We start from the raw sequence: 25,426 nt of genomic DNA, 5'->3' as shown, positions 1-25,426 counted from the left end.
GAGGTTCAACCAACAGCGGCTGGTGAGACAGAAGTTTCAGCTCTGCGCTTCACACACACGCTGGAGAAAGATCCCGTCCGCGCACACACGCAACACACAGGTGAGACATCTTCCTCTTCATCTTCCTCTTCATCTTCCTCTTCTTTGATTATTTTGTTGTCGCGAGCCGAGAGACGACGCTTCGACGTTCAGGTGCCGAAAGCGGAGAAGTTGGGGAAGTGTAGAGGCACGCGGCGTAAACAGCCGCGGGAAGACGGCGGGGGGGGGGGGGGGGGGGGGGCGTGTTGTGTCCGGAGGGGATTTCATGTCAACATTTTTTTTTTTTAAACAATTTATTAAAGTCCAGAATGTGTTTTTTTTGTTGTTTTTTTTTCTTTTCGCAGATGAGACCAACTCTAATATTAATGGATGCTTTTTATTGATTGATTTTTTCCTGAAGTGTTTGCATGCTGTGGAGCTCCGTGTGTCCGCGTGCATTGAGCAGTCGTGCCGCGTCTGAGCGAAGCGATGCATTATTTATCTGCCCTGATCTCCAGAAACAAGAGATACCTCACAACCGGAGCGGAGGGAGGAGAGAGAGAGAGTGTGTGTGTGTGTGTGTGTGTGTGTGTGTGTGTGTGTGTGTGTGTGTGTGTGTGTGTGTGTGTGTGTGTGTATGTGTGTGTGTGTGTGTGTACACGGCAGTATACATGATATGATGCACTTGCTTTTGTGTGCGGTTGGGATTATCTGGCGTCGGGAGATAACCGCGGCGACGGGAGAGCTGTGAATACGGCCGAGGGGTGATGAGATCTCGCTCTTTATCTTCGGATCCACACCGAGGAGGGGTTGACTCCTTTTCTTTTATTTATTTATTTATTTTTTTGTCTGCAGACACACAGCATCTTAATCCCACCGGCTGGCTACAGATTGATCATCCTGCTCGGTGTGTGTGTGTGTGTGTGTGTGTGTGTGTGTGTGTGTGTGTGTGTGTGTGTGTGTGTGTGTGTGTGTGTGTGTGTGTGTGTGTGTGTGCAGATTACAGTAGGGGCATATGCTTGTTGTGTTATTTACAGCACCTGTGTGTGTGCGTGTGTGTGTGTGCGTGTGTGTGTGTGTGTGTGTGTGTGTGCGTGTGTGTGCGTGTGTGTGTGTGTGTGTGTGTGTGTGTGAGGCTGCATCCAGCTGCCTCTGCTCCTATTTTACTGAAAAGGCTGGCAAGCATCTCTCGATGCCGAGAGCAAACAAAAAGAGGCTGAGAGTTTATGAGGTTTGTAAAAAAATAAATAAATAAATAAAAAGTGGCCAAAACCCCCTCTGTTGTTCTGAAAAAGTTGCGAGTTTGAAAAACGTGATTTTTAAACGGCGATCGCGAAGAAATCGGGAAAAACAAAAAAAACCCTCTAAAATATTTGTTGCGTCGTCGGAGGCGATCGATGCAGGCTGTCGTGAGGGGGTTTCCATGACAACGGTAGTAAATAAAACACGGCGTCCACGGAGAATGTACCGCTGTTTGTTTGTTTGTTTGTTTTTGTTATACTGGATAACTTAAAAGAGAAATAAACAACAAACGCTCGCTCGTGGAGGAAAGGCGTCGAATCCCGGTTCAACTGGCGCTTCATAGAACTCGAAATTGTTTTGCGTGAAAGTCAACGCAAATGATCGTGCTGCTGTACAACGACCTCAGCTATTAAGATAGTTTGAGAAGCCCCCCACCCTCCACCCCCACCCCCACCAAATCAGCCTTTTTGCCCATTTTCCCAAGTGGTCACTTGCGGTATTGCAACAAAACAAAAAATGTACCTCTCATCCCAAGTAGCATTTCTTCCTACGATTTACAGTTCAGTTTTCTGTGAATTTCAAAACTTTTTTCTATTTCCTGCCGTAATTATTTCTGGATATGGTTCGAGTCAGAAAAAAAATAAAAAAAAATAAATAAAAAGTCCTGTTCTTCTGCCACTCCTTCACACACTTGCAGATGTCTCGGTGTAAAACAGGTGACGACAGTAGCAACGGTGCAACTACGCAAATATAGACGCTACCGAGCAATGAGGCGCAACGAGATTCTCTTAGAAAAAGACCGCAGGCGTCTCGAATCGAAGGCCGGAGATCTACTTCCTGTCAAACCACGAAACTTATTTGTTCATATACTTGACGGCGTACAAGGCGTGTTACCGGAGGACTCCACCGGAGGGCGCAACCGTGAAACAACGATAACGTTAGAAAATCCCGATCTGCCCGTTGTAAACAATAATTTCTTTAAATAAATGTAATGACGATGACCGAATCTCGACTCGGTTCAGGGACGTAAAACACCATAAATTTCATCTCCACATTTTGCAACCAGACTTGAAGCCTCGCATGGTTTTTCACAACCAGCGAGACCCCCCCGCTGAGTGAGGCGGGAGCAGCTAATTATACGAACGACCTTCGCCGAGTCGTCGCGGGACGGCGGCGGTTTGATCTTTGAAATACTTGCAAGCTGCAGAAAAGACAAAGACAAACGGTTCGCGTTTTGTAAAAGGAATGTTTCAACTCAGGAGCCTCGTGTTGGATGTCGTCCTTGACCGTCCCCTCGGGTCATCTTAATGGAGCTGAGAGGAGGAGGTGGGGGGGGGGAGACCTGGGGGGGAGGGGGGCTCACTGCTGCTCTGGCCTCCATTAGACGTTTAAACCCGGCCGGTGCTGCAGTAGTAATTCAATTCAATTCAATTTTATTTATGAAGTGCCAAGTTACAACACAGGTTATTTCATGGCACTTAACACATTAAAGTCTTTACAGCAGAACTATACAATATTATACAGAGAAACACAACAACTCAACAATTCCTACATATGCTAGGAGGGAAAACTCCTCTTCAAGGAAGAAAAAAACTCTTTTTAACAAAAGAAACTTCCAACAGAAGGAAAAACTCTCTTTTAACATGAAGAAACCTCCAACAGACGGAAAAACTCTCTTTTTACAGAAGAAACCTCCAACAGACGGAAAAACTCTCTTTTAACAGAAGAAACCTCCAACAGACGGAAAAACTCTCTTTTAACAGAAGAAACCTCCAACAGAAGGAAAAACTCTCTTTTAGCAGAAGAAACCTGCAACAGAAGGAAAAACTCTCTTTTAACATGAAGAAACCTCCAACAGAAGGAAAAACTCTCTTTTAACACGGAGAAACCTCCAACAGAAGGAAAAACTCTCTTTTAGCAGAAGAAACCTGCAACAGAAGGAAAAACTCTCTTTTAACATGAAGAAACCTCCAACAGAAGGAAAAACTCTCTTTTAACACGGAGAAACCTCCAACAGAAGGAAAAACTCTCTTTTAGCAGAAGAAACCTCCAACAGAAGGAAAAACTCTCTTTCAACACGAAGAAACCTCCAACAGAAGGAAAAACTCTCTTTTAACAGAAGAAACCTCCAACAGAAGGAAAAACTCTCTTTTAACATGAAGAAACCTCCAACAGAAGGAAAAACTCTCTTTTAACAGAAGAAACCTCCAACAGAAGGAAAAACTCTCTTTTAAAATGAAGAAACCTTCAACAGAAGGAAAAACTCTCTTTTAACACAAGAAACCTCCAACAGAAGGAAAAACTCTCTTTTAACAGAAGAAACCTCCAACAGAAGGAAAAACTCTCTTTTAACATGAAGAAACCTCCAACAGAAGGAAAAACTCTCTTTTAACAGAAGAAACCTCCAACAGAAGGAAAAACTCTCTTTTAACACGAAGGAAAAACTCTCTTTTAACATGAAGACCTCCAACAGAAGGAAAAACTCTCTTTTAACAGAAGAAACCTCCAACAGAAGGAAAAACTCTCTTTTAACAGAAGAAACCTCCAACAGAAGGAAAAACTCTCTTTTAACAGAAGAAACCTCCAACAGAAGGAAAAACTCTCTTTTAACAGAAGAAACCTCCAACAGAAGGAAAAAACTCTCTTTTAACAGAAGAAACCTCCAACAGAAGGAAAAACTCTCTTTTAACAGAAGAAACCTCCAACAGAAGGAAAAACTCTCTTTTAACAGAAGAAACCTCCAACAGAAGCAGGAAGATTGCAGTATGCCTCCAAATGAAACCTCAATGTGGGATATTTGCACAAAAAGAAATGCAGCTTGTAGTCGGTGTTGAACAACTCCTCTGCGAGCAGAAACATTCAAAAAGCAGGTGGAGGTCTGTTCGCTCGCAGCTCGCCAATCTCGAGAGCGCATGGCGCTTCCCACACACGGCCCAAAAAAAACAACAAAGCAGGATGAAACCAATCACGGGAGATTATCGACGACCTGCGGGCGAGAGCGTCGCCGAGCGGCGGGCGCGAATACGACGTCTGAAGCGAGGAAAAAAAAAAGAGCTGCGTTATTTTTAACTTCCACTCGAGGACTTTTTGGGATTACCGCGAAGTGTCTGCTACGGAAAAAAATAAAATAAACTGCGAGCGGAGAAACATGACGGCACTGCAGCAGAGGATGAGTTACAACGGTGTCATCATCTGATAATCCCTCTGTTGCTACACTAATCTGTCTCCTGCAACATCCTGGGGATCGAACACAAGAAAAAAACAAAACTGTCCTCTTAAATAAACTCCCAAAAAAAGAAACTCTCTCTCAAGCCCCAAATGAAAGAAAGAAAAAAAAAAGGATCCAGTGGATTGTGATTCTCTAACGACGGTCGATGAGCGATGATGAGCCGCAGTATTTTTATTTCCTAGAATAGTGTAAAAGCAGGATGAAGTGTGAAGTGAGAGGAGGACACGCTAATACTCACGAAGAAAAGAGATGCGAGTGAAAAAAAAAACGAAAGAAAACTCGAGCGACTTCCTTAATTACAGAAGTGGAAATCATGAGGCGCTTTGACGGTGCAAGAAATCCCGTCGTTGTTGTGACAGCCGGCGGACGGATCAGCTGTTCGGAGGGGGGGTTCACACGACCAACTGAGTCTGAGTTTAGGGTTTAAGATAAGATAAGACTTTATTAATCCATCAGTGGGGAAATGTTGTCGTCGCGGCAGCATGGAAACACAGTTTGAAAAAAATGTAATAAAAGCTGCACACAATAAATACAAATTACAAATACAATAAAAGAACCTTGTTTGTGAGACAAAGTACGACTCAGCAAAGTGCTGGAAAATAACCGATTCACACGGATTTGATGCAACTTTTAAAGTCTTATTTCCTCCGCAGCGGTTTGTCCTACAGACGAGGCGCTGACATCGTCGGAAAGCTCGGGCCGCGCAGTTTCAGAGGGAAATCTCACGCATCTGTTTGAGAGCAATACTCGCCGGGCAATTCAACCAAGAGCGGGAGGGAATTCGGAAGCAATTTGCGTCCATCGGTTTGAAAGGAGTTAATGGGATAAAAGCTCTGAACCCACCTGACGGTTTCACTTCATCAGGTTTGTGTTTTTTAACCATAAAGGTCTTTTTCAGTACGGTGGTGGTGGTGGTGGTGGGGGGGGGGGGGTCATCTAGCGCCATCGCGAGGTTGAAGATTGTGGAATTTGAGTGAAAACTGTCATCCCTTTAAATGAAAGCCTTTTTTCGGGGGGTTTCAAACCTTTTTTTTCCCCTCTGAGAGCAACTTTAGAGTTAAAAGTGCGTAACTCTCGGGAACTGTCATGTTTTTTTCACATAGCTGAGCTCCACCAAACCGGCTGAAGCGAGAGCAGCAGTGGGCGGTTGATCCGACTCGTCCGATTGGAAATACTACGTCCCGCCCGCCGATAGCCGTAACCTGACTGCACCACCGGCCTGTCAATCAAACAGCAGCGCTGCAGTGAAATACCTTCTGATTTACTCGGCTGTATCGTCAAGGAGACGCAGTTTAAAAAAAAAAAAAAAATTGGCTCGCACAACGAATTGAACTAAAAGTACAGATCGGAATTAAAATCCGCATGACTGATTGAAGCAGATTCATTTTAAGCATTAAATGGAGTTCCCATAAATAAGTGGATGGATTTCTTTCTGCGTTAAACTAAACCTGCGCTTCTAAAAATAGAAACTCTTTGATTTCGAAAAAAAAAAAAAACTTGACTCTTAATGTTTCAGGTCATAAAAACCTTTCCCTGCTGTGCTGGAAATATCTCCGTGTTAATAATTCACTTTTTTTGTTTTGTTTTATCCACCAAGAAAAAGCCAGACAATAAAAAAAACGAGTCAAGAAACGCTATTTTTCCTGCACTAAGCGCATATTTCTTTTCAAATTGCCGAGTCATAGTGTCCCACAAACATTTATAAAAACATACATTTGTAAAAAAAAAAACATCTCTGCTGACAATATTTTATGGTGAGAAACGTGTCAAAATTGAAAGACAACTTCTTGTTTTACCTCAATATAAAAGCTAATATAAAACATCTCTAAGTATTATCAAATTAAAATGATGAAAGGTTCAACTAGCCGAGACTGTCCTGAAAAAGAAGCAGGTGTATCATGAATAACCAGCCCCTATAATAACAGAGATATGAGTTTTCAAAGTGCAGGTAGTGAACTTCCCAGTAAAATGACCTCGTTCACGATGTTAACTTCAGTTTGTGTTTTAACGCCTTTCTGTTAATTTCTCCACTTTCTCATCTTTGTCGCCCTTTTTTTTGGTTCTGTGAATATTTTGTAAAATAAATTCACAGAGACGTCACACCATTTCTGTTTTAAGCCCCGTGTATTTTCGATAGCGTGACTCTCCACCCACCACATGTCCTCGCACTTTTCCTTCCCATCGCCACCTCACTAACGCCTATTTTTAAATCATGGGGACCATTTTTTTATTTATTTTTTTCATCCCAAACCAGTTTCCTTTAACACGACGTAAATTTGTGTATTTGGTACTTAAATTTTTTTTTTTTTTTAAATCACGTAATGAGCCGAGGCGGCCGACGGCGGTGGGATGGAAACCCCGTCACGTCTCCTCTGACAAGACGCCAGGTTGTTGTCAGCGGCGACGGTCTCGGCGTGTCACTTCTTGTCTTTCCGTTTCTCGGCGGTCGCGGCGGCTGGAGCGACGGGATTGAACAGAGCAGCGAGTGTTTCTGCTCCACGTTTTTATTTGTACTCAAAACTGCGGCAGGAAGAAAAAGATGTTTTAACAGGACGGATTGGAGTTCACAGAAATGGATCTCTTCCCGGTTTTTTTTTTGCTTTTCGGCTGACAAGGCCCGGCTTACACCTCAAAGAGGCTTTTTTGTTGTTGTTGTTTTTTTACTTTCCATCCCCCTTCCATGCATCCGGTCCACCCCCCCCAACCCCCGCTCCCCGCCTCCCTCCAGGCGTCTACAGTTGAGCGGGCAGCTGACAGCAACGGTGACAAGTGTTGAGGATGAGGAAGGATGGAGGGAGGAAGAGGGCCGAGCAGCAGCAGGGGGTCTGTCGCTGCACCTCCAGATAACAGCCCCCTCCGCTGCCTTTGATATCCGTCCCGAGTGACCAGGTCGCTCCTTCAGGCTTGTAGCCGTGAGGTGGGGGTAGGGGTTGCTTATTAGCCGCCCCTGGCTCTTCTCCTCACCCCCTCCCTCACCCCCTTTGTGCACCAAGAAAAGGGAGGAGGAGGAGGAGGAGGAGAAGCAGTGGAGGGTGGTGTCAGACCTCAAATAGAAAAAGAAATGTAAAAAAAATAAATAAAGCCGAACGCAGAAGTGGAAAAAAGATCCAATATTGAGAAAGAACGGGAGAATGAAGTGGTTTATTTTAGTGGATCGCCAATACTGAGGTTCTCCACCCGCTGTTCGTATGAGAAATGTGAGCAAAATACCAAAGCTGTTTATAGAGCCATGATTCGATGCATTTGAATATATTTCAAATGCAAAGATGAGCTTATATTTATTTAAAATGTAATGAGATATAATGACAATATAATGACCTGCAGTACTTAAATATAAAATGATTTTAATACACAAAGTAAACGTGAAATTCCTGCGAAACATCTGAAAAACCTACATATAATGTACGGTAAATAGGATGGGCACCCGATGTTCAAACATCCGAGTTATCGTTAAATTAGGCCGACGCCGAAGTGCCTTAAACCGCAATACTACAGAGTTGCCACTAGGGGCTGTCTCCAAAAAGCCTCCATAGACTCCCATTCAACTTCTCTCATTAAACATCAAGTCAATCATTTTTCCCGCTATTAATTCGATACTAGGCCTCAAAATGAGGTATATTTGGGGGGGGGCGTGTCTGTTTGATTGACAGGGCCTGCGGTGCCATGAGGTTTTCCGCTTACAGGTGGGCGGGGCTTAATGTACCTCGGGTTCCCAATCAAATGGAATCAGATCCACCGTTCCCTCCTCCCCGGTTGGTCCAAATATGGTCACGTCCTGCTCCAAAATAGCGCTTAGCAAAAAGTGAGTTACGCATTAGTGTGAATTTGCATAAATAAAATGATATCTGTTATTCAGATGAAAAACCTACAACACCGTTTGTTTCCGTAACAATAAAACTTGCTGTAATTGTGTAAACTTGGATTACAGTAATAATTTGGTTCCTAAATGAACGGATGCCTTGAACAGCATGACTGAAGCTGTGAGCGCAGCCAGCCACGCTGACTCAACTCCCTGATGGTCTCGGTGGAGCGACACACCGACGGCGTCTGAAACGTCTCCGCGTCGTCTGGATCGACGCAACGTTTGAACAGAAAACGGAAACCGCCTGCGATTTCTTCCACAAAAAAAAACAAGGTCACTGACTGAAATCCTACTCATCATCTCCCACATCTATTTTTAAGGACGATGAAAGAGCCAACATCTTAATCCCTCCTTTTTTCTTTTGCGGTTTGTCCCAGATAAAATGTTACAACTGCTGTTTTTGTTCTACAGAAGGTCTCTGATAGAAATCTCAACACCTGGTAGTGTGAAATAAGAAAAAAAAACCATTCAGGGCCACAAATGATGTTTTAGCTCCAGGTGCTTGCTGTCAGTTTTCTCTTTCGGCCGAAACAAAAACCCTCGGGCTCCTCTGGTTTTGTTTTTCCTTGTCTGACTCCACGAGGTGTGCAGTACCGGAAGTCAGCGGTGATCTACTCTGGAGACGTTCCTCGACATCGACACTCAAAGAGCGTAATGACTCGGGATCGTCTTCTAATTTCTTCCCCCGTCCTCCCTCCCCCTCCGCCCCCCTCCGGCAACGTCCTCGATAATGGACATAATCGCGAGCACTTTGATTTCGGTCCGAGTGGTCGTTTTGATATCGACTCCCAGTCGGAGGTGTGAACCTTTCGTGTCCCTCGTCCGTCAGAAGCCCGAGCTTTGATTTCGACCCTCCCAGCGGGGTCGGAGTCCGACTGCGTCAGAACATCAGTCGGCGACCTGCAGCCTTTCACGGGAGAAACAGATCCTCACAGAAAACCTTCGCGTGCTGCGTTTCTTTTTGTAAAAAAAAAGATCATTTTTATCGCTAGATTGATTGGAGGAGGCAGATGGGACGAGATGGGTGTTTTTGCGCTCTTTCTAACGAGCCCTGGGAGTTTGTTTTTTTTGTTACCTGGGATCGGTCGTCGAGCACCGCTGAAAGAAGCCGAGTAAAACACGTATTGATTTTTATTCCCTTTGAAAGTGGCTGCTCTCGATAGATGTGAAAGGGCACTGAAGTCTGCTGGGAAGGTTCTTTAAATATGTGCGTCTTACATTCAACTGAACCTGAAGGTAAATAATGATGGTTTAAGTGAATTAAAGCTGAACTGTGGCACGTTTTTTATTTTTTATGAATGCAATTAAGGATTTAACAGGACTTGATGTCTTTGGCCATCATTCCTATCAGTCAGATTGTCTTTTAAAAACAAAAAAACACAAAAAAACACAGGACAGCTCCACTCAACTGGAAGGAAAAAGATGGTGAACTGACTTTTATAAAACAGCTTTGGTCAGCATTTATTAGAGTTAACACTTTCAGTTTTACCTCCAAGTAAAGTGCTCTAGCTGCACCCATCTTCTGGTAACCGTGACGGCGTGTATGAAAAATATAAGCCAATCCATGTTGGAGATGTAGACACATTTGACCAACTTTGACCCGTTGGTGGCGCTAGAGAGGACGCAGGGGGACGCGCAAAGTCAGTAGGGGTTCATCCTCTGGGTGACGTGAATATTTACACCAAATTTCATGACAATCCATCCAGTAGTTGTCAAGACTCTCCCATTTAAAAACTGAAAGTTCAAACGTCGTAGCGGCACGAGACGAGTAGATTTCGTCCACTTTTCAAAAATAATTCTTTGCATTTTTCTAACTCCTGCCAACAACTTCGAACACATTCGTAGAGTTTGAAGCCAAAACATTTATCAGTCACCATTTCGTACCCGTGTTCGACAATCATACAGGGAGAAATCCATTTTCCCCCCCACCCGTCTCCCGTTACTGTTGCTATCACAACCATGTCGGTTTAACTGTGATACGGATCGAGGTCAGAAGAGAAAAATAAATACAAAAAATAAGGACATTATCACGAACCCGTGGGGAGGAGGAGCAAGGTTGAGAGGAAGCACAGTGAAGACTCTTTTCATCTCTTCTGTACTCTGATATGAAATATGTGGCGGTGCCGAGTCGACAACTTTAAATGTCGCGCAAATTTCAAGAACAACATAGAATCTCTTTTCTTTTTCTTTTTTTTTTTTAAACCTGCCAGCAGGGGCAGCATAAAAATGACATATCACCTTTCAACTTGATACGGCAAACCTGCTGAAATTGAGCTTGGAACATGATTGTAATTATAATGTATTTATTTATCCAATAATCCCCTCTTTTAGCTCTGTTTTTGGTCTCTACCGACTCCTGAGGGAAACGTACGGCTCTTTAACTGCCGTTAACGAAGCCCGGAGAAACCTGACCGCACCACAGGCCTGTCAATCAAACAGACACGCCTTCAAAAACACAGCTTTTTGAGGCCTAACAGCTCGTTAGTGACGGGATTGTTTCCATCACTGTCCTCGTTTCTTTCTGAACGCTGCAGAATTCAGGAAAGAAAAAAAAATGTGGTGACATCGTCACAGAAATAACTGACGTGACGACGGATTGTTTTTTTGTTTTTTTGGGGGCTTTAATCTGCAGCGACCGCTTCGTCGGTGACATTAATACACGAGAAAACTATAATCAGACATAAGCACGATATCTGTTTCCGACGGCCTCCGGCATCGTAAAAAATTGCCGCTTATTCGTTGAGAATCGACGGCGCTTCAGACGACGAGTCGACAGCTCTGTTATTTTCCCGTCTCTCCTCTCGGCTGCACATTTGAAACCTGCTCTCAAGGATTTTTCTGCTGCAGTTCCAGCAAAAGTGGCAGTCGGAGAGGAGGAATCAGCTGGCTCCATCACCGCCCTGTTGTTGTTGTTGTGAGGATGAGAGGGGAGGGGGGGGGGGCGCCTTGAGCTGCACAATAGATGTTTGTCCGAAACTCATTACGCAAAAAGATGTTTCATCCTTTGACAGCAGAGGAAAACGTGGACATTTGAAATGGAGACTTCTGCCGTGGGTTCGTGTTATTTGAGCTCCGGACAGACGGACAGGATTCTGATTATTCAGACGCTCGCTGCTCTGAACACCAGAAATGAACCACGTTTCTGTTCTGGATTTATGAATGAAGGAGTTAAGCTCGGTTTTTATTTATTTTAAGCTGTTTGTGGGTGATAGCGTAATAAACTGGTTGTTAACTGGAGCTTAACTTTGTTTTAGCAACGTGTTTTGATAGATAGCGTTTTTGGCCGTTTTTTAGCTAAATTATCTGTTTAGCCCGTCAACACCGAGTTCTACTGGGACCCTCTGAGGCTTTCCACCGCACCTCGTGAAGGGGAAAAGTTGTGGCACTTAACTCACCAAAATAAAACCACAAATTTGTATTTTTGTTTTTTTACATTTTCACACCAGCTGTACCTGTATTTATGCTAAGCTAGGCTAAGTGTCTCCTCTTTTTAAGCTCCCCAGTAACGGACATTTCTATCAACCTTTTCATCCGTATATTCCTTTTAAACCCAGCTGAGTTATCTGTGTGGAAATGAAGGAGCAGAAAAAACAATCTCTGGCTTAATGTGTGTGTGTGTGTGTGTGTGTGTGTGTGTGTGTGTGTGTGTGTGTGTGTGTGTGTGTGTGTGTGTGTGTGTGTGTGTGTGTGTGTGTGTGTGTGTAAGCGTACAAATATGTGTGATGAGTGTTTCTTTGTTATTTCGGCGTCGGTGCAGGCAGGCGGTCGTGTTCGCATCTACAATGCAACAATAGTTCTCTGTGTGGCTTTGATCTAATAGCAGAGGAAGAGGAGGATGAGGGTGGAGGAGGAGGGGTGGAGGAGGAGGGGTGGGTACAAATAACACAGTAGAGAGAGATTGTTGTTCACGATGACACTGAAACGGCTACGCCCAACAACCGATTTCCTTTTCCCTTGACCGAAGGAGCCGGCGATAGAAAGTGAACCGGTGCATTTTTAAGGAGCGATGATTCAGCTATGTTTAGGGTCCAATACATTTTCCTGGTTCTCCACGGACACAAAATTAGAGCACTGGATGGTAAACCTGTTTAAAAGTAAGACTTCTACCTTCACTAACGTGTGGAGGTATTAATTATTTTTTTTCGGGTATAGTTTGTGTGTATTTATTCTTGAAAGTCTTACTTTTTCTAAAAAATATATTTTTATTTTATACGTATTTAGAATTTGTTTTCTTATTGTGTGCACCTTTGTTTTGTTTTTTTTCCGTCCGGCGCCATCTTTGCTCGTTTGGAGCAGGAAGAGCCGACCTCTAGTGGCACTCGCTGGTATTGCAGCTTAAGGCGCTTTCCGCATCGGCCTCATTTTTCAGACCCGGAAGCTACGAACACTTTTATAAACAGTTTATGTTCTCGCACTGCAGCGACGGGTGGAAATGAGGTTAATAAATGCACTCGGTCTGAAACGGATGAACGTGCCGTAAAACCGAAACAAAAAGCTAAAGGAGGATAAAAAATCTAATAAAAAAGGACAAAGCAGCAGAGTTTACTGAACCATCAATGAAGTCAGTGTGTTCAGCATTAATCGGCCCCTGAACTCCAATCACAGACTGCAGATGACTTCGGGAGTCGGCGGTCGAGGCTTAAACGGACTCCCGTGACATTTCAGACGACGACATCGGCAGCGGGAGGAAAATGTGAAAACGCATTAACGGCTTCTCAAAGCAGACTTAAAGGTAACAGAAACTGGTAAATCGTCGGGCGGCCGCTGAGAGCTGGAGAGAGCTTGTTTTGCTTCAGTTTGAGGGGCTAATGTGTTTGTTATCACCTTGAGCAGATGGCCCAGCATGGAAGAGAGATTCACACACACACACACACACACACACACACACACACACACACACACACACACACACACACACAAAAGCCCCGTCATGCATACACCAGCAAAGCGCTGAATACACACACCTTATTAGAGACACAAAACACGCCGTCAACGCGCGAAATTTGTTCATTTCAAACCAAAAAAAATTATAAAAAGGTTTTTCTGAATACTAGAATAATGTAGTCGCTTCAGAAATAATCATTAGCATTAGTACAAAAGGCTCATATTTCAGGTTGTGTAGCTCCGTATAAGCAATTAAAATGTGGCTGCAGTGTCGCCCGCAGTTTAAGATTTAATATCCGTTGTTTTGTTTTTTTAAACGCAGGCCTTTTGTTTTTTTTCTCTGTATTTATTCCTGTTAGGAGTGAAGATTTATTGAGGTGGAAAAAGATGGCCGGTGACATGACGTGCAATCAGCCCAGAGTGTGTCTGAAATATTAAACTATTAAGTTTCGATACTGAAAAACTTTAAAAAAAAATTAAATTAAATTTTTTTTAAAAAGTGGAAATAGCAGATCTTAATATATGGCACCAATTATAAACTGCTCCATCATAAAATGATATCAAAATCTCAAAATGTCTCTTTAATTTCAGCTCGCACCTAAAAAAAACAAAACAAATAGGACGTTAATTCATTCAGAATTTAAAGATGCTGAAACAATTCAGACATTCAGTGAGCAACGGGAATTTAGATTTTCTGATGACTCATCATTTGACACATAATCCAGGTATTCTCAGTTTTCTACACTTTGTAATCTAATATTCTTGCTGACCAAGCGATTAAAAAACAAACAAAAAAAAGATTCAATTAAAACTTGAGTGTAAAGACAAAAGGTGAGTTTAAAACTGGTCACGCTGCCTGGTGCAAAACCCGACCCGGCTTCACACCGTGAATATACGGGTCTGGACCCCCTCCGTAGAGAATCCTTCCATCCTACTTGGCGTAGATCCAATTAAATTGTGACCAATCAGCTCGAGCGGAAAACCTGCCGATACCGCCACCGCTGCAACACTAAATCTTGTTTTTCTTCCTGAAAACAGCGTATTCATTAAATTGTTTTTAATGAATACGCTGGAAAAAAAATAAATACAAAAAAAAAACCTCTCCGTGAATCAAAGCCAGTTACCGTGAAAGTGTATTTATCGCATCACAAGATTACTTATCTTTAATAAGAAAACAATGTACTCTTGAATTTCTAACACACACACACACACACACACACACACACACACTGTGCTCGTACACGAGCAGGAAACACACATTTCACACAACAAACATAAACACCATTTACGCGTGTAAACTGATAACAAAACAATAAAATACACCTTTAATCAGTATACACACACGAGGACGACAAAAACACACGTCACCACCCACAGGACAAACTTATATAGGCCACACACACACACACACACACACACACACACACACACACACACACACACACACACACACGCGCACACACACACACACACACACACACACACACACACACACACACACACAGGAATCAGAGCCAAACAACATCCCACATCCTTTTCTATATAAAAATCCTCTCCCAGGAATCTCTCTTCATCTTTCTCTCTCTACTACTTTTCTTTCTTCGTCTTCCATTTCCTCTCCCTCCTCTCCCTCCTCTCCCTCCTCTCCCTCCTCTTCCTCCTCTCCCTCCTCTCCCTCCTCCTCCTCCTTTCCTTTTCTTTTTTCCCTCGTCCGTCTCAATCATCAGTTATTGATCCGTCTCCGGGGAAGGTGGAAACCATCGGCCCTTTTTCTTTCTTTCTTTCTCTCCTCCCTCCTATTTTTAGAGTCCGGGACGGATGTCGGGGAGAACCTGAGAGGGAGAGCGATGGAGTACGATGCTGCCGATTTAATGCCGCCGGCTTAATTTGATAGCGAGGAGATACAAAAAAAATGTCTTTTTTAAAAGGAGTTGAGGACGTTTGACGCCCCCACGCTGAAACGCGGTGAAGTTTTTAACCTGAATTATACATTTAGATGGGAGCTAGAGGAGTTGGGACACTTTCAAAGTCATGCATGAAGGTCAACCTAAAAAAAAAAGAAATACGTCCATTTTTTTTTTTTTTTTAAATACTCGACTTTTTCAGAGTCAAAAAACGGGATTACAAACCCCGTTTCAAACGGTGACGGTCCGTCACGTCGACAAGAGCTTCGGATCGTTTCGCCAAAAGTTGAGTCAACCGTACTGCTGATGATAAATTCAAAGCGGACTAATAAAAATACTTCTCAATATTCCCTTCGAACTATTCGACCGTTATTCAGAGCTTTAGTCGTCTTTGCGCGTTTCTCCCGTTTACGTCTAATCTCACAACGACACAGTTTTATCTGCAAAAGTAGAAATGTGTTTAGCTGCCAGACAGCTTTGAGGTGCGTTACCGCCCCCTTCTGACGAGAGTAGTGCGCTACGACAAGGCGCCAGAAAAAAACTGTGGAAATGAGGAAGGACAATTAGATTTTTTGGGGGGGGATTTTAAAGACTTTTTGAATATTCAAAAATCATGATCGCTACCAGGTACCAAACTGTTATTGCTCTGTTGCTCCGTTATTGATAAATTCTTGGTCGTTTGGTACCAAACTTCGGTACCTGGTTTATTTATTTATTTTGTGCTATTATGGTCAACTAAAACAATTACACCTGCTTAACGTGAACAATAAACTCAACTCTATAATGTGGATTGTAAATTCGTTTGTTACGCAAAATACTTCACTCGATAACCGCGTAGCGACACGTGCCAAAGACAATATAGTAAAGTCGGTTCAAAATGAAAATGAAGCGTAAAGAAGAAATAACGGTTTGAATTCTGATGTGGGACGCATGGATGTGGCTAATTAGTCCAAATCCTCAGAAAAAAAAAAAAAATAAGCATTATAGTCGTGGTTTACTTTTAGCACGGACCGAAATAAATGTGCTTCCCGGTTTCTTGTAGTCTGCTCGGTTGCTCTCGGTGCCGTCGCTCCCCCGGGTGCTCATTATGTTCCAGGTTTTGTTTGATCTGTTCTTCCGTTGCCGTTTGAACCTGAAGCGTCGCAAACTCTCCGCGGAGGGTTTTCGATCATATCAACACGCCTGGTTTCGAAAAAGATTTTTTTTTTTTTTTTAACTGCTGCCATTACACAGACAAACAAAACGCCACTTCTCGGCGCCAGCTTGCCGTTATGAGAGCGAGTCGAGCGGAAGCGTTGTCGAAGTATTAGAGCTTTTCTGTTTTTTAAGGCTACGGTTAAAAAAAAGAAGAAAAAAGAAGCATCGAATGATTCATAAAGGAAAAATGATAATATCTGCAGCGAGCTGGTACCGCAGAGGTTGGGTTTTTTTCCCTCCTCCCGTGCTTGCAGGCGGGACGAGTACATCAGACAAAAAAACATCAGTCGTGCTTCGGTGCCTTAAGTTCAATTAACCGCTATAATTAGTTTCCATTTAAAGAGGTCGATTTAGTATAAACATACAAAGAGGAACGTTTAGTCTCCTCGGTAAATAACTTCGAGGCCCTCTGCGGTGATACGTCGCAACGAGAAAAAAATAAAATTTAAAAAAAGGACAAAAAAACAGATGCACAGTGAAGGCAACGCAGCAGAAGTAAACAACACATCAGACATGACAGACTGCCGAGGCTGTCAGAAGCTAAACTTGACACGATGAGTAGTGATTCATTTATAGTCAAATAATGAGACAAACATTACATCTCTCCGCTGGAGAAAAACAGTCTGACGTGTTTTCTTCTGCCAAAGTGTTCCTGAAGGCAACACCGACACATCGCCAGCAAGGTTTCAAACTGCATTTTTTGTTTTTCTGACTAAATAAAAATAATGGGAAAGTTGTATTTTTTATTTTTTTTTCCATTTAAATGCCAGTTAACCTGCGTAGATTCCAGTTCGCTCTCGTTCCAGAGAACGAATGAGGTTGTGCGTCGTGCTGCGTTCACTGCGTCCTCGCCGAAACGAAAAATGTTGGTTTGAGCGGAATAAAGGTATTTTTTATCGACACTTTATCGTTTTATATGAACATCGCCTACCGTGTCTGCATCCAGATAAGGCATACCTCGGTAAGGGAATGCATCATGGTGATTAAAATAAAATCAGTTTCATTTTAGCTAAATCTTAAATTATCAACGCCTTATTTTAACCAGTCAACTAGCCTCTGACGTGTACTGATAGCACGCGAGGCGTTTAGGGAACAATCGGTAAACTGTAGCATCGAGCGGTAGCTTCCGTGTGAGACGTTTCAGGGACATCTGAAAATAAAAAATAAAAAACATCTGAGTTACACTCTCCCCCTCTAAACTGCATGAAAACTGAACATTTACACAGTATTGTAAAAATTCTGACTTTAAAAGTGGATTTCATAAAATTGGTATAAAAAGTCAAACATAAAAAGTATCGTTCAGGAAAAGGTACAGAACATTTTCAACGATACTCAGTCCCGTAGAAATTGTGCTTTGAAATGCAATAACCCTAATAATCCATTGAGATTTCATGTAGCGCCGTTCATCAAGTCAAAAATGTATTTTGTCTAAAATATTATGACTGTTTCTTTCTTCTTCTGATTTTTTTAAACATGTAACTTTTGCTGTGTTTTGAAAAGGAGTAAATCTCATCTGAAACAGTGAGTCAATCCAGCATTTCTCATAAGAAGCCGCTACTTGGACGACCTGCCCGCATAGATAAAAAAAAAAAAAAAAATCACGTCAGGGGACATCTGAAAATAAAAAAAATACAAATCTCCTGAGTTACACTCTCCCCCCTCTAAACTGCATGAAAAGTAGCGTTCAAGAACCAGTATCAAAAGTCAAGGTATCGTTACCGGTATGGAACATTTCAAAAAAATTGTGACTGGCCTTCAAGTCGCCCTAAAAAAATGTGATTTCATCCCCTGGATACCAAAAATGTTGATAGTCAATACGAATACAACCTAAAAGCCACGATTCTCGATATGAATTTCGATACCACAATTTTAAAAGAACATTGGAGGGCGGGAGAGGAGGACAAAGCCGAATTATAAAAAAATAAATAAATACTGGACTTTTGAATGATGGCAGAAGCATTTTTCTACAGAACTTGCAAAACCCAGCTTGCCCGAAATACGACAAAAGGACCCAGATAATAAACAATAAAGTGTACCGAGCGTCCTCTTTAAATATTTCAAGCAGAAATACCATCTGAAAAAAATCACTCCGAACTAATCAACTATTATTTCGACCAAAACTGTGACTGTACGAACGTTCCAGCAGTCAAGACACAAAATAAAAAAGCGGAAACGCCAGAAGATGAAAAGGCTGAAATAAATCGTGTGTAAAATATTCTTCTTTTTTTTCCGTGCCATTGTTATCGCGTTTGATCTTGGACGAGGTCAGGCTTCACGCTGCGCTCCCGTCGGGTTTTACAGCTTCATAACTTCAGCTGGAGTCAGCTGCAGGAATGCGTTTGTGGAAATTATTTTTTAAAAACTCTTTCACTTCAGTGCTTCTAAACATACAAAAATAAAGTGAGCCTCACATTTGGGGGGAAGAAAGAAAAGTGAAACCTTTCAGAAGAAGCCGAATTAATACATTTACTGCAAATTATTCAAGAACAGCTTTTTCAATTTGTTTTGGCCTTGATTGGATGTTTTTGTGTTCATTTAAAAGGGATTTTAAGATGTTAGGAGATAAACACACAGATTAGTAATTAATCACACACAAACATATTAGTGAACCACACACACACGTTAGCAACCTCATCCTGTGTGTGTCCTTAACACCATTAAAATACATATTCAATTAAAAGAGGTAAAAAAAAAAAAAAAAATTACAAAAAAAATAATAATGCTTCAATAACACCAAACATCCGGTCAGTATGTTATGAAAACACACACAAAACAACTCCAAGCAAACATTTTCCACAGTTCAAGAGCATAAACACTCGTTTCATACCTGGAAATGGGGGAAAACATCAAAGCCTTTGCACGTGCTTCTTCTTCTGACAGCTGGTTGAGCGACGAGCCGCGAGCTCTCCTTCCGGAGTCCGGAGGCGTGACTAATCAATGACCTGCGTCATCTGTTCAAAAGGCTCAACCAGTAGATCCCTGATCATCGAGAGCCTGAATCCTCACAGGTTGTATCTGCAGAGTTATAAACGGTTTGAAACTTTTTTTTTATTAATCTTTTCACCTCTTTCACAAGTTTTTTTTTTATAGCACTTTTTACATTTATAGTTTTAACCTATTTATTAATTCATTTCCTTTTTAACCATGGAGCTGTAGGTTATTTATTTCCTATTTGACATATTGTATTATATTAATGGCTGTAAGGGGAAAAAAATGGATTTGGGGTATCTAAAGAACTTTTCATCAATGAAATGACACATTGGTTTGAAATAAATTAATTTTTTAATAAATTTATGAATAAATGTAATTGTGAAAAGAAGTGAACTCGTACGAAAGCAGTTGGACGATGTGAGAAATGAAATGTTTTCTGACCATCACGGAGACGTAGACAAGAGAGGTCTTTTAAAAACGGGGATAACAGCACACGTGAAGTGGGTTTGAATCACAGAGCGGACGTAGATTCTGAAAAATAAGGTCGACGCAGAAGTGTCTTCAGCTGCAATACCAGCGAGTGCCACTAGAGGTCGGCTCCAAAAAGCCTCCGGCTCCATAGACTCCCATTCAACTTCTCTCATCAAATCCAAAGTGAATAAAATGTGTCCATCAGTTATCTCGGTGTTGTTAGCTAAAGTCACTCCTTCTTCTTAGTTTTCTGGAGGTCCATCTGAAAATAATCCCTCATTCATTAGAAAAGAAGATTCAAGAAGACCTGTTTTTGGGGGCGTGTCTGTTTGATTGACAGGTCTGTGGTGCAGTCAGGTTACAGCTATCGGTGGGCAGGACGTAGTATCGTCAGGTTTCCGATCAGATAGAGTCAGATCCACCGCTGGCTCCGCCCCCAGCTCGTCCAAATATGGTCACTTCCTGCTCCAAACTACAGCAAAGATGGAAGTGTGTGGGGGGGGAGAGGGGAGGAGGAGGGGGGAACTACATCTGAACACCTGTCCCAGACTAAAGAGGTGAACGTTCATTTTTATCTTGTCTTCTGATGAAGCAGATTAGCTCCACGTCCATCTCCTCCTCCGGGTCGCTGCTCCGTACACGACGAGCCGTGTCCTGTTGTTGTTGTTGTTGACGGCTGCACCTGCTGCGTCGTCTGCTTCTTCCTGTTGGTTCACTGGAGCGCAACAATGAGACGATGACATCGCTTGTCTCCGCTAATAAAAGACATTTAATACCTCCTCTGCTGAGAGCGATGTGCTTGAATGAGTCAAACAGCTCAGGGAGCACATGTGTGTTTGAGTGTGTGTGTGTGTGTGTGTGTGTGTGTGTGTGTGTGTGTGTGTGTGTGTGTGTGTGTGTGTGTGTGTGTGTGTGTGTGTGTGTGATTTTATTGTTCGGGAACATTTATTGAAGTCTATTTTGTGTTGTTTCTGATGTGCAAATGTTTGCTCGCTCCATTATTTTAGGGCCGTGTGTGATATCGTCTGTTTTATGTACGTAGTTTTAATGTTTTACATCTAAACTCCGTGTTTTTCGCTCCAGAGGTGAAGCTTGGTTTGTTTAGTGATGCCCAGATGTTTGCTCAGATGAGGTCTTTTGTTTTGGTGTTGTGATGTGATTTTACACTAAATCTTTTCTTTTCTGGGTCCTGACCCATCCACTAGATATTAGAAGTGGACGTAGCTTCCGGGTCTGAAAAATGAGACCGATTATCCTTCGCCCTTTTTTTTTATCCTCTTCTAGTTATTTGTTTTGGTTTTATGGCACGTTTATCTGGTTCAGACCGAGTGCACTTATTAACCTCATTTCCACCCGTCGCTGCAGTGCGAGAACACGGACTGTTTATTAAAGTGTTCGGGCTCTGAAAAATAAGGTAAAGGCTGAAGTGCCTTAAAGCTGCAATACCACCGAGGGCCACTAGAGGCCAGCTCCAAAAAAGCCTCCATAGACTCCCATTCAACTTCTCTCATGAATGAAACATGTGAATGAAACAGTGTAATTTATTACGAATACTAACTTCCTCTGTCCCTGATTGGTTGCGGTTTTTGCCAGATGATCCAATCAGCATCTTCTCAAAACGTGGAACTTAACGAGTCGGCAAAAACTTTTAAAAGTTTCACCTGCTGTAACGAAACGTATTTCTTTTTCTTTTTTCCTCCACAGATACGATGCTGCTCCCGGCGAGCGCGCTGATCGGCCTGCTGTGGCTGAGCCACGCCGGCGGCGCGTCGGGTTTCGCCCGCCTGCCGGACGACGCGGAGTTGCGCTCGGCTTTCTCGGTGGCGCGCACCAACAGCATGGAGGGCGGGCCCAAGATGACCGTCACCTTCGACGCCGTGTACGTCAACATCGGCGGGGATTTCGACGCCAAGGCCGGTCTGTTCCGCTGCCGCATCCCCGGAGCGTACTACTTCTCCTTCACGGTGGGGAAGTTCCCGCACAAGGACCTCTCCGTGATGCTGATGAAGAACCGCAACGAGGTGCAGGCCATCGTGTACGAGGAGAACGCCGGAGAGGAGCGCAAGGTGCGGTCGAGTTTGGGTGTTTCCTGACTGCGTTATCGTGCTGACAAAAAAAAAAAAAAGTCCCAAGATTAGCGAGGCTAAAGAAGCCCTAAAAAGTGCAATACCACTGAGGGCCACTAGGGGCTGGCTTTAATAAAGAAAACCCCCATTCAAAAGGCATCGACTTCTTTCATGAGATACCGATCTTTTCCAATTCAATTCATTTCAGCTTTTTTTTATATGTAGCGGCAAAATCACACATTATATTTTTGTGCACTTAACGTGGTAAATTCCTTACGAAAGAATTTAAGATTATAGAAAGGAGGCCGACGATTCAACAATTACCAAATGAGCGACAGCGGGAAGAAAAAAACTCCCTTTTAGCGTGAAGAAACCTCCGACAGAACCGGAGACGGAGGCGTGGAGTCATTTTGTCTCGACCGGCGACCTCAGCCGATAACAGCAGAACTTGTGTGTCGAGACTAAACAGACGTTGAGACATTTTCAGCCTTGCTTTACTTGCGCGAGTACGGCCGTTCAAGGTAAACATTTTCAACTCGCAAAAATCCAGTCAACGCAAAAGACATTCGCGTCTTTGCGTTGCCGTAAATTGGTTTCTGAACGGCCAACAATGAGGCCACCGGTTTGGATTTTTGTCCGGCGCCATCGGCTAGGAGCAGGAAGTGACCATATTTAGACGAGCTCGGGGGCGGAGCGAACGGTGGTCAATCAAACAGACACGCCCCCCAAAAACAGGTCTTCTTGAATCTTCTTTTCTAATGAATGAGGGATTATTTTCAGATGGACCTCCAGAAAACTAAGAAGAAGGAGTGACTTTAACTAAAAACACAAAGATAACTGATGGAAAAAAATGTATTAACTAATTCATTTCATGAGAGAAGTTGAATGGGAGTCAATGTAGGCTTTTTTTGAGCCGACCTCTAGTGGCCCTCGGTGGTATTGCAGCTTCAGGCGCTTCTGCATCGGCCTCGTTTTTCAGACCCGGAAGCTACGAACACGTTTACGTCCACTCTGCGGTCCAAGTTTTGTCTCAGGATCTTTTATGATGTCATAGCTGGTTCTCCGGTGTGTTTTGGTGTCGGCGTGACTCTCCGGTGTAATGAAGCGCGCCCTCCCGTCCTCAGGTGCAGAGCCAGAGCGTCATGCTGCAGCTGGAGTTCGGCGACACCGTCTGGCTGCGTCTCCACGGCGACCCTCGCTACGCCCTCTACAGCAACACGGGACACTACACCACCTTCAACGGCTACCTCGTCTACCCGGACACCTACGGCTACCAGGCGACGCACGACCGCCCCCACCCGGCCCACGGCTCCCAGCAGCCCCCGCAGGACGGTAACCGGGCAACGGAGCACGTCGGGTTCGGAGCGAGGGACGCGGCGGAGGCGAAGGAGGCGCGACGCGCGGAGGAGGAAGACGAGGACGAGGACGAGGACGAGGAAGAGGACGACCAGAGATCGGCCTTCTCGGTGGGGCGCACCCAGAGCATCGTGGGGGTGGACCAGGCGGGCATGCCGCAGCACCGGCCCGTCGGCTTCGACACGGCGTTCGTCAACATCGGCGAGGACTTCAACGTGACGGAGGGCGTGTTCACCTGCCGCGTGCCCGGCGCCTACTACTTCTCCTTCAACGTGGGCAAGCTGCCGCAGAAGACGCTGTCCGTCAAGCTGATGAAGAACCGGCTGGAGGTGCAGGCGATGATCTACGACGACAGCCAGGGCGAGAAGGCGCTGCAGAGCCAGAGCCTGATGATGTCGCTGAAGCCCGGCGACACCGTCTGGCTCTACTCCCACCAGAGGGACGGGTTCGGCGCCTACAGCAACCACGCCAAGTACATCACCTTCACCGGCTTCCTGGTTTACCCCGACTTCCCCGCCGCCGCCGCCGCCGCCGCCAGCCAATCATACGCAGACAAGAAGCCCTAGCGGCCGCGACACGGCGGCGGCGGGACTGAACAATGTGGGAGGAATTCAACGGGGACCTTGTGACTTAAAAGGAAAATCTTTCAGCGAAACGGCTTCCCGGGAGACGACTTCATTCATCAGCGCTCAAACGTGAATATTTCACTCCGTAACGAAAAACGAAAAAAGTCGATATTCCGCCGCTCGCCTTCCGCGTCGGTCCGACCTTTCGCCGGAGAAGTTGGCACCGCCGCCGAAAGGAGTCGGCCGTCGTAACCGACGTCTCTTCCTGCAGCTCAAAAACAAAAACAAAAATCGGTGGCGTTTTATCAAATCTGATGTCGGCGCTCCGGTGGGAAGAAGAAGAAGAAGAAGAAACCGGATTGTGAACCGCGGCTAAAACGTTTGATAAAAAGTCAAAACTAAATTTCGGTGATTTGTGCAGGAAATATTCAGATCGAAACACTGCAAGTCGGAACATTTGCGGCGAAAGTACATGAAATTTAAATGTGCGTTAAAGTGTATTATCACATTATTAATAATACCGTGCATTATTAAAAATAATATATTAACACTATAATTTATGACTCAACCAGGAAATAAACTTTCAATAAATGATTCACGATTCACTAAAATGTCATTAAAAGTAGATGACAGCACTTTGAAGTGTTTATTATTTTATAATATTTGTCATTTTTTTAGGGGATATATTTTATATTATAAGAGCTTTTTTTTTCTCCACTTTTGGGCGTCGAAATAAGTTAAAGTTGTTCATAAATTAAATAAATATTAATGAATAAACACATATATATATATATATATATATATGTCTACAAATAAATTGTAGCATGTTATTGATGATTTAAGTGTTAAAACTGCTTAAAAATAGGAAATAATGTTAATTGAAGCTCTTAATTTGTCAGCGTGTTGCACGTTTTTCTTTAAATCACCTCCGGTGGGTTTGAAGTGAAGTACGATATATTTTGTACGTAAATAGTTGATTTTAAAAGTAACCAGCGCAATATTTCTCTCTGAAACGTGGCGGCGAAGTATTAAAAACGACAATGTTTTTCGCGTCCTAGTTGCGTAAACGTACGTTTCTCGGAACGTAACGACGTTTTCTGCCTTTTTATTTGAGCTGCAGACGAAGCGACGAGGACGAACTCCTCCGGCGGACGTCGATAATCACGTTCATCTTTTTGGGGAGTGAAATATTCCTTTCAGTGCGTATTTTGTTATCCTCGTCAAAAGGACTCTTTGTGTTTCTGTTTGCGAGTTAAAAAACAACAACAACAACAACAACAGTCCCTGTTTCCTCCGTAGGTCCGTAGAGGCAGGTGAAGCCTCAAAGTGTGCAGACTGGGTAACCCGTCCGACTGGTTTCCAGGGAGGGAATCTCATTTTCCGATTCGATCAAGCGTATTTTTGTGAAGTCCCGTCTTTCGGGTAACGGCCGCGGCGGCGGGGGGGATTGAAATGCGAATGTCCTCTCCGCTCCCCTCCGGCCGATCTAACGACGCGTGTCCGTTTTTAATTTCACGCCGCCGGGAGAGGAGATGACGCCGTTTCAAATTGCGATGAACCTCGACTTCGTGAAATCGCCTTCCCCGTCCGGAGAGGAGCCGAACGGGGAGCGACGACTTCATTCTTATTGAACATTTATTTATTTTAAATCGCAGCTTAAACTGAATGTGGAAAAAAAAAAAAAAGAGGCAAATTTACTC

The 25,426-nt window shown here is 43.6% G+C and overlaps 1 protein-coding gene across 2 annotated transcripts; it reads left to right on the top strand.

Moving 5' to 3' along the window:
* On the top strand, positions 1-25,081 carry c1qtnf4 (C1q and TNF related 4). Of its 2 annotated transcripts, XM_069725630.1 has the most exons (4): positions 1-100; positions 5,143-5,353; positions 21,443-21,804; positions 22,929-25,081. In XM_069725630.1, exons 3-4 carry the CDS (start codon positions 21,448-21,450, stop codon positions 23,724-23,726), a joined length of 1,155 nt encoding a protein of 384 aa, XP_069581731.1. In that variant the 5' UTR covers positions 1-100; positions 5,143-5,353; positions 21,443-21,447; the 3' UTR covers positions 23,727-25,081. The 2 variants fall into 2 exon arrangements, with proteins under 2 accessions (XP_069581731.1, XP_069581730.1); XM_069725629.1 differs by lacking the exon at positions 5,143-5,353.
* The last annotated feature ends 345 nt before the right edge of the window (positions 25,082-25,426 follow it).

Source organism: Brachyistius frenatus, unplaced genomic scaffold, assembly GCF_029030835.1.
Source record: "Brachyistius frenatus isolate BFR_SWC_R1_liver_20210118 unplaced genomic scaffold, ASM2903083v1 Contig_435, whole genome shotgun sequence".
Lineage (NCBI taxonomy): Eukaryota > Metazoa > Chordata > Actinopteri > Embiotocidae > Brachyistius > Brachyistius frenatus.
Note: the sequence above shows the minus strand (reverse complement) of the source record. Positions and strands in the feature narration are given on the sequence as shown.

Excerpts from the sequence above, each read along its gene's own strand:
- c1qtnf4 (XM_069725629.1), top strand. The coding sequence starts at position 21,448 with ATGCTGCTCCCGGCGAGCGCGCTGATCGGCCTGCTGTGGCTGAGCCAC. Across the intron at positions 21,805-22,928 it reads ACGCCGGAGAGGAGCGCAAG|GTGCAGAGCCAGAGCGTCAT; the intron begins GTGCGGTCGAGT and ends TCCCGTCCTCAG.